Genomic DNA, 9,982 nt, shown 5'->3' on the forward strand with positions numbered 1-9,982 from the left:
GTGTTTTCCAGTTTCCTCAAACCATCTTCATTCCATGATTTTATTAACTATGCCATCACCATCTTCCCTAGCCTCGATGCATAGGCGCGGGACGTTAACTGAACAAAAATGGATCGGAAGAGAAGGCCCTATTCAATGAGCCACCAGGTCATCCGACTTGACCTCTAGACTATTTTTTCTGTTGGGTAGATCAAGATTTGTGTACCGAAAACTAGTGCAAGGGTTAGATGATCTACGGCAAAGAATTATCGCTGCGTATGGATCCGTGACAACTGAAATGTTACACAACACCTGGATGGGGACAGAGTACCGTCTTGATGTTTGTCGAGCAACCAAAAAATGTACGTAGATATTTATTGAGATGAATATAGTAATTATCTTGTGCTAGCGATAAAAACACGATGATTTTCTCTTACAATACAACAAAACCGGACTATCCCATTGGTTGCTACGATATTTTAATTTCTTATTGGTATACTTTCAACAGGACACATTGTACATATTTTCAATATCGTATGCACTCTTACTTTGGCACAAAAATGATGATGAAAAAAAAAAAAAAAAATCGTGTGTATAATACAGAGTCAAGATATTGTTTTCTATGTCGTTGACTGTGAACACTACTGTCGATTCTCCACGATTGCCTAAAGATATTAAGTTATTTCTTTAACTATTGTAGCTCAAAAACATTAAAAAGGATACATTCGTCATACGGTGAAATATCCAAATCCTGAATATCACCCTTGTGCTGGAAGACTTCACCTAAGTATTCATGATGATCAGGATAACGACGGTATCTTCTTAGAACTCCATCATCACATACTGAATAAAGCAGACTACCATTTGAAGTATACCTGGAAATAACAATATATATGAAAGGTTAAAACAAACTTAACTGCACTTTCACCAGTAGCTTCTATGTGAAAAGATAACATATTTACCTAAAGAATTTGAAACACTACTTAAAGAAGTCTGTAAGATTATTCCAGTATTTGGGAAAGTTTTCTAAGAATTTTGAATGTATGTACTCATTTTCTTTTCTTACCTATGCCCTGATTTCCAGCAACTAAATTAATATAATGAAATATAGAAACATTCTGGCACATTTTTCTTAAGTATATGTTATGACTAACTTAAAGTGCCACTATATTTTTTCTACTGAAAATATTTTCGGAAGTCAAAATAAGTGTACATCCCTCACTCGTTTGGTAATTATTTTATCAATGATGTTATGATTTAGGATATTTACGGTGGATCGTGTGACGAATTTCCAAGTTTTAACGTTTTTGCTATCCTTTTATCTCATGTCTGAAATGAAAAAGATGTTCACCCAATACGGATTTCACATGAAAAGAGTGTCATACTGATGAAGTTTCTGTTCGTAGTACAAGGAATGTCTGCGAAGGAAATTTTTGACACAATAGTAGCAACGGTATGAGACATGCGACGGTGAAGAAGTGGGTGTCTCAAATTCGGACACGACATTTAAGTACGAAGCATGAGGTACATCCTGGCAGATTGTGAAGGTGATTTCTTTTAAGAATGTGAACACTGTGTAGGCATAACACGTTACTTGAAAATGGAAGGATCTGAGCTAAAAGTACAGCAAAGGCTGAAAATGTCACGTGAATGGATAGGCATACTGGATATAAAGGTTTAGGTTGTTCTTACTGACAAGGAACGGACATGAACATGTCATCCGGACATCTGAATCAAACCTAGTCCATTCGATATACATAACAAAGATATGTTCATGCACAAAAAATTAGGTGCCATGGACAACGGATTAAGTCCGTGGGGCCAAATTAACCCTGTTAGTATAAAGGAAATCGTCGACTAGCACTGAAATAGCTATTGCATCAACACTGTTCATTGGAAAGTCATGATTTATAGTTCATTCTCTTCAGCATGAAACAAGCCTTCCAGAGGTGCTATGTATTGCGGGCCATACCGTACCTGAACAGGGAATATTGGAAGAATGTCGGGAAAATTCCCTATCAACTCTGGTCCCCTATGGAGTGGCCCCGGGTAAAAGCATACAATCTAAATGTATCTCGAAAAATACCATAGGAGATAAGAAAGTGTGTACCAAGTTTTGTATTGATAGACAGAACAGGTATAAGGGGAAAGAGTGTATTGGTATAAAAGCTTTTCCCTCATTCGGATGTCCGGATATGACCGTTCATGTCCGTTCCTTGTGAGTAAAGCCTTATCTTTTCATTTGTAGTAATTAAGACGACAACTGAAGATTTTAACATTTTTAAATAAAAGAACACTTATTCTTGTATCCACATATAAATAAAGCAGAATAATTGAACGCATAAATACGCGAGACTTATACATATTACTACAATCAGAGTAATGAAAATTCTTACCTGAGTTTCCATATTGGCATATCTTTGTGTTCCTTAAGATGTTCCTGAATACCAGTATCTGGTACATAAGCTGATATCATGTCTCCTCCAGTCATTATTACACCTGTTGATAAATGAGCAAATAAGAATCTCTCTTCCTTCACTTTCATACCGAGTATGATGATGAAAAATGCAATAATATATATGATAATTATTTAAGGATACGAACTGACACACGACTATAATACTGTAAACATCCAGTTTTAATTCCTGCGTCTAATATTTAGTGTACTACTATCTACACAGTTTCGGTGTTTTCAGATACCTTCGTCTGCAGTTCTTTGAACCTCTTCATGGTTTACATTGGACATGACATAGGGCAAGATAAAATTCTAAGAAGTGAGATGAATTGCACGTGAGTTGCCGAAGTTTGCTGAGAAAGGTGTTAGTGAGCACCGAAACATTACAGTTAATACAGGGACGAGTCAAAAAGTCTTACAATATCCATTACACAACATACCTGTATTTATTACAGTACAATGAAAGCAAATTAATATTCAAAGTATAGCCCTCAATGTTGGACTGTCTGCAACCACCTTTCTGCAAGATTCTCAATTCCACGTAGATACCAAGTCAGTCGCTGCTGTTTCTACTTCCTGCTGGTTATTCAAGCTTTGTGATTTCAGGAAGTACGCCATGGATCGAAAGAGGTAGTAATCTGAAGAATATCGGGTGTGGCATCAGGTCGATGCTGTCAAATTTTTGTTTGTTTGTTTTTTGATTATTTTTTTTTTTTTTAATTCTGTTGCAGCAGGACGTGCTTCTGATTCGCCCATGCAGGTTATTTCTGGCGTAGTGCTATATACATCTGCTCCTACTATTCAGAATAAAGGTCGACATTGATAATACGACCATTAGGAACTAATTCGAAGTGAATTACACCCTCGTACTTATACCACACACAGAGCATGACTTTATGCTCGAAACGCCATGTTTAAACGGAAGTTGACCCTTGTTCAACCGGATTTGGAATATGCTCTCTTGCATATTTGGATTTCGAAAAAAACACACATCTTTCGTTGCATGTGACAACCCGTTTCAGGAAACGCACATCACGTGGATTTTGCAGTACTTATCTGCACACATCCACTCTACTCTGGACCTGAGCTGAGGTCAGCTCATGTGGCACCCGAGTACGTGAAGGTGATGCAGTAGAATGGACTGAGACATGCCGAGTTGATTTAAGAAACAATGTGTCTGCTGGACACAGATTTTACCCAATGGCGCATCGTATGACTTCATGTCATTCTTGGGCGGCCGGGCCTTTGCTGATCTTCGACATTTTTACGCAATTCACGGCGGGAGCTCATGTGGTTCGGATTCCACGTTAATCAGTAGGTCCACGTCTCATATAGGCTCGCTGCTGAAAGGGACGCTAAAACCTAAAATCAATCAACTCATTTTTAAGCAACCTGCACCGAAATTTCTGCAACCAACGAGTTGCTGTGCTCTGGTTCACTGCATTTTCTCCCTTCGCATGACAAATATTTTGGGTTGCTGCTGCAGCGCTATGCCCGAGATCGAACTCACACAACAGTCCACGAATCAGACACTGTTGAGCATTTATCGTCACTCGCACTAAAAACTGACTGAAAATACTGACAATTGTGAGGAGTGGTGAGCGGTTTTCGTTTCAAATAGTCCACTTTCCACACTACTTCTTGCGTCCGTTTGATCCTGTACTTATGATCAATCAACGCGTATACATGCTGCTTAGGTTGAGGAAATATTGCAAGAATTATGACTCTCATTTTTAGTACATTCAATATTAGATGCTGTGAATAAAAGAGTATATTTACAAATAAATTCATGTAATATTGATCTAATACCATGCTAACATAATATAATCTCAAATATTTTGTAATTGCTTCATTTCAGCAATTACTAATAATAATAATAATAATAATAATAATAATAATAATAATAATAATAATAATAATAATAATAATAATAATAATAATAATAATAATAATAAAAATAAATAAATAAATAAAATATTACTCAATATGGTTGATGATAAAATACAACTACAGCGATTATTACTAAGTTGGTTAAGTTCGGAGAAAGATAAAAAATCTCAAAATAAAATATGCGCTTTTGAACTGTTTTCGCTATACAATAATAAGTAAATCGTAGTTAATTTTATGAGAAGGGGTAGTAATTTGAATCAACTTTTCCCCACACATTCAAATCGACGTCGTCTGTATCATCACATAAAAACGGCTATTACTTGAAATTAATTTTTACGAATACACTGTTTTCCAGCCGTCGGTTTATAACGTCTTATAACGCCACTTTCATTAAACTGAATGTTCTTCGGGAGTAGAAAAGGTTCAAAATGTATGTGGGGAATGGAGTATCACACTAGCCCCTAGATGAAATTCGAAATATATTTCTATTAAAAATAAGCTGACACGTGTCCCAGCGTTCTCGAAACTTTCGCTCCTAAAGAGAAAAGTACACACTTTTACATGGAAGTAATATAACTATCCAAGTTTTAGTGGTAGAAAGTATAATAAGTAACTCATCAAGACTCACTCTGAGTTTCTTTATTACCCGGCATAAATCAATTCGGTAATCCGATTCCATCCAGTCCCGTTTCAGCAGGTTTACATCAACAGTTCAAATTGCAGCGCTTTTGCAGTTCACCGAGCGAATGGAGTTCTTTGATGGTAATTCTTCACAAAATTTTGTACAAAACTCCCTTAAGCACTCACAACAGCAAGTCGTCTAATATAAAATTATAGGACTTAAAATGCTTTATCTGCACTACAGGAAATAATCTTACAACTTGACAAACCGTCACCTGGCGGGATAATTTACAACTATTACGATCTGCCTAACGAAACTCGTGGAAGTGGTCAAAAGTATTTCAATACATTTTTAATCGTTGACAGAAATTAAATGAAATCTTTAAGTTTTACGTCCCACGGTTATGCCGGTGAGGCTAAAGGAGACGGTGATGACGTGAAATGAATGAAGTGGTGGAATGAACAAAGTGGAAGGAAACTGGAGAACTTCGAGAAAACCCACGTACACGGTATTTCTCCATCATAAAGTTAATTATTGATAGAGTTTTCACGGTAATGGGATGATTTATTACCGTAAAAATCACTGTGAAAACCATTGTATGTATATAAATTTATTTATTTATAATTAATAATTTTTACCTGCTCCATTAGCTTTATCTTTCTCCACTAAACTTTACTTTCAAACTGACAACATAATCACGTCACTCTGTACTCCAATATGGGGCCCAACTCGAAGCTTTACGTCGTTATTTTTTCCCTCATTTCTTCCCTTCTCTATGTGATGAAGAGTTTTAATGAAAGTGATTACTGTTAACCATTTTCAGTGTTATGCGATACTTTTACTACATACAGGATGGTATTATATACAGTTTTATCGTATATATTACATTTTTTCAAACAACATTACGTTTGAGGATGTATATTTACGCACCTACATAAAAATGAACAATAAAATTGTTGTTTATCTTGAATGCATAGTTTTACGTACACTCCGCTGTATTTCATCCTCAAACTATTTTTCTGTGGACATCGTCAGACTGGTTTCTCAGAATTACACTGTACAACACCCATTTACAGAACTTTCGTTCAGATTGCAAAAAATAGAAAAAAAAAAAAAAAAAAGCATTCAAATCTTTAAAAAAAAAAAATCATTAGAACTTTTTTTAAAATAGACTATAAGAATTATTATATGGATAGTAAGGTAAATTCGGGCGTATAGAGGTCTGATTGCAATACATACATAGGGATAGCAAAAAGAAATATTAACACAAGGAATAAAGAACACCCAAAAATATAAATCAAGCAGTTTCAGGATTGTTAAAATATTTAGGTAAATCCACACATTCCATCAAAGAAGGTAAAATATTACATGGAACGATCTCGTAAATGGAAAGATTAGTACATGAATCATAATTTATCAGGACAAAGGTCCCTAAATTGAATTTATACAAAGGTAGCCTAGACAGACAATGGGGTTACATAATAAGTAACCGAATCTTTGATAAAAATTTCCGCAGAGATAGTTTGGTACTGAGATATCAGAAGAATTTATATGATTATAAATTTTAGGTATGGCAACATTGAATACTTGTGGAAAATACAAATGGTATCAGTGTTCGCTGAAATCATTAGTGCATTAAATACTTCTCTTCCCAAATTTGATACTTACTACATTACTATTACTCATTTAATATTTCTACTATTAGAAGTACACTATTAAGCAAATGAAGATTGGTTGGAGTTTAGCATTCCTTTTAACAGCGAGGCTGATGAGACATGGACCTACAATTTAACATGGGGTTCGAACACAAGCTCCCACCGGAATCGAACCCAGATCTCCCGCACCGAAGGCACGTATACCACATATAGCCACGAGGGAGCTCTGCAAATAAAGAAGTTAGCTGGACGTAAATATAAGCAGTTCAGTGAAATTCTGCGAAAACCACCCTAATAATGTCCACACAAGAGTATTATTCAATAACATTACGTTTACTTGTAAAGGTAAATTAATATCTTTCCCACCTCATATTCAATCCTAGAAGAGGAAAAGCAACCACTTACTGTAAAAGCCATCCTCAGCCCCCAAGTTGAATGGCTCCGGGGTAGGACAGACTGTGTTTACTTGATGACCAGCTTGAAAGGCATGTAGTACTCGACCATCTAAGGTTGAGACTTTGCAGGTACCATCACCTCCTGCTGTCAGAAGCGTGCTTTGTTGGCCTCGGGCCCAAGGCCACGATGAATGGAGGAAGGCAAGGTCACGAATAATACTTCCATGGAGCTGTTAAATAAAGTAAAGCATTATATTTACTTCTTTCTTGCTACTAGTAATAAACATCGATATTATGGCAGGCCTCCCAGCATGACATTGAAAAAAATATAGGACAGTTTGGTTTTTAAATAGGACAGCTTGGTTTATGCAATAGAATATTATGCTCTGAAGCACACGAAAAAAATATAAATGTATCGTAAGACAAGGCCACCCTTCATCCCAATGGGCAACTGGAAACAAGATTTAAATTAAAGAAATAGTAAACTCTTATTTATAGGACTACCATGTCGTTATTCATACACTTTTTACACGTCGTTATTCATACATAATTTTGAATAATACGTAAATTCAATTAATGCACGTAAAAATATAAATTATTTCTCTTTCATATCTTTCTAATGAAAAAAGATTATTAACGTATTTCTCTGTAATGAAATATTTGAATCTAATTAAACGATGAATTATTTAATCAACGTATTTTCTTCTGAAATAAATAATGTAACAGCATTTCATTCATCACAGCTCTGCAAATTTTGTATACACTTCTACCAACTGTTATAAATTTCAGGACATTTCCAGTTCATAAATAATTTCCAGGACATTTCGACAATTTTCACCATTTTTCTACTCCAGGGAGTTTCCACGACAAATTTTTATTTCCAGGTTTTCCAGGACGCCTGGGAACCATGCATATTATATACAGGAATACTGGAAGTCGTTGGGATATGTTGGTGAATACCAACACATCTCAATGCCTAGCTAATACTATTGCATATACTGCTGATAAAAATTCGAACACAACTTGCGTTATAAGAAACTGGAGCATGGTAACGTTCCTCAGCTAAGCTTCATTGGGAAAGAATAAGCACATAGGAAACAAAAAAGTGAGCATGGTAGGATGAGAAAAGACAAATTTAAAAAAAAAAAAAAATAATAGTAAGGATTAGTGATTACACTCTCAGAAAAAATGTTAAGACACATTTAGCATATTGCTAATAAGTAGCATTTAAATCATCACTAGAACTACCCTTGGCATGTATTTCTAATAATTCGATCACTGCAAAATATAGGAAATAAAGGACAAGATTAAAATATAAGACATGTATAGGACAAATATAGACAAATTTCCAAAATATAGGAAAAAATAGGAAAACAGGACAGCTGGGAGCCCTGTTATGGTAAATGTAAATCTGCCTTCTATTAAACACCGATCAGTTCTCTAACACTTCAATATTCTCAAAATATTCAATTTTGAAGTGCTGTTTACTGTTAAGCAGTTGATTCTAAAGCGTATGGAATTATCTTTGATTTAGACATATTTCTTGATAATTGCAACATATCAACAACACTAAATACTCTATTATACATTGTAGCAAACAATGAAAATTATTCGATGCTTCTTTTGAAAAAATGGACGGAAGAAACTGAGGGACACGGACAATCATATTTAATCCTATTCTAAAGAATTTGAATATGCACCTCATTTAAAAAGTACGAGGTACTACTAGTAACTGAAGATTATGGCAGCTATCGGCATTTCTGTACTTGAAGTCTGAATATCGATAATGAAAGGACAGCACAAATGTACAACAAGAGAAGGTTAAGACGAACATTTCGTTAACACTTAATTGCCATTTCTATAGAGACGAAGTTTATTCACAGCTAATAGAATGATAGCAGAAATTACAAATAAGAAATTTTAGGATTATTACTTGAATAACCATTATTTCTACGGTGAACAAGAGTTATCAGTAATGTAGTTCTTCAAGCAACGTAAATATTTTAAAGGATACGTACTGAGAAAGCGAGGAATCATCATTGAGACCCCCCACATTCAGGACTGCTATTTGGATGTTTCGGTGAATATAGCTGTATTATTATTTGATATGCGTCCTTAGTTCAAGTAAATTCAGTTATAATTTTAGTCAACAGTTTGTATAACACGATCAGTAATCTTCTTGGCCTTATACTGAATTCGTCAACATGTGTTAATTTTTTTTAGAGTTCTTACTCTATACTCTTCATCCAAGTTCACCTTTATGTTTCAAGTTGTTAAAGTCTCTTACTCGGAATGAACAATGAGTTGTAAAACTGTTTAAAATATTGAAATTATGACAAAATGAAAGAACTTACATTATATCTATTAAACATTGTTTAAAAAAAAAATATTTTTACGTCTCATTTTGTTTCTTCCCAGATAAAGTTTCGTAACGTCTTGAAGTATACAGGTGAACTTCAGTTAAGCATACTCAGTGGTAGGTACAATTAATATGCATAACCAATGTATATTGCTGCTTCCTTTCTTGATTTAACTTAATAACATTAAATTTCTGTGCAAGAATTATTTTGTAATTGGTAATATAAGCAATTGTGGGATATATAACCATTATAATAGACTAAAACTCAAATTCGTAGATCCTTAATGTGAAGATGTTGCGTGTGGTCCTCTTCATGTGGGTGATTTAACTTGGTGAACAAAGCCTCAGAATAAGTGGCCTAAACCGTACAGGAAAACTTACAGACTCAATCAACGAAGTATATGTTCATTTATCTATCTTTTTTAATAATTTGAAGCTCCAGTGCAGTTTGCACAAGGTGCTACTTAACTAGTTAGACTACATCATGTGGGTACAGAAGCATATTGAATTTCGGTTTTATAACAACATAGGTTCATGCCAATGAATTATCAGAACATAAGTTTATACCAATCATGCTAAAACTAGCTTATGTTGTTACGTCTAATATTTGCAGAAATAAATGAAATA

The 9,982-nt window shown here is 34.7% G+C and overlaps 1 protein-coding gene across 3 annotated transcripts in view; it reads right to left on the reverse strand.

Moving 5' to 3' along the window:
• Window positions 1-9,982, reverse strand: part of LOC145673186 (uncharacterized) — a 61,066-nt gene that overhangs the window by 21,352 nt on the left and 29,732 nt on the right. For all 3 annotated transcript variants that reach the window (XR_014128728.1, XM_081742652.1, XM_081742653.1), the window contains exons 5-7: window positions 7,007-7,226; window positions 2,376-2,478; window positions 703-854 (exon numbers count right to left, since the gene is read on the reverse strand). Coding sequence is in view for 2 of the 3 variants with exons in the window: in XM_081742652.1 (XP_081598778.1) it covers window positions 703-854; window positions 2,376-2,478; window positions 7,007-7,226 (475 nt within the window). In the remaining variant the exon portion in view is untranslated. The remainder of the gene's footprint in view (window positions 1-702; window positions 855-2,375; window positions 2,479-7,006; window positions 7,227-9,982) is intronic.

The sequence above is a fragment of the Thermobia domestica genome, chromosome 16 (genome assembly GCF_964235325.1).
Source record: "Thermobia domestica chromosome 16, izTheDome1.hap1.1, whole genome shotgun sequence".
Lineage (NCBI taxonomy): Eukaryota > Metazoa > Arthropoda > Insecta > Zygentoma > Lepismatidae > Thermobia > Thermobia domestica.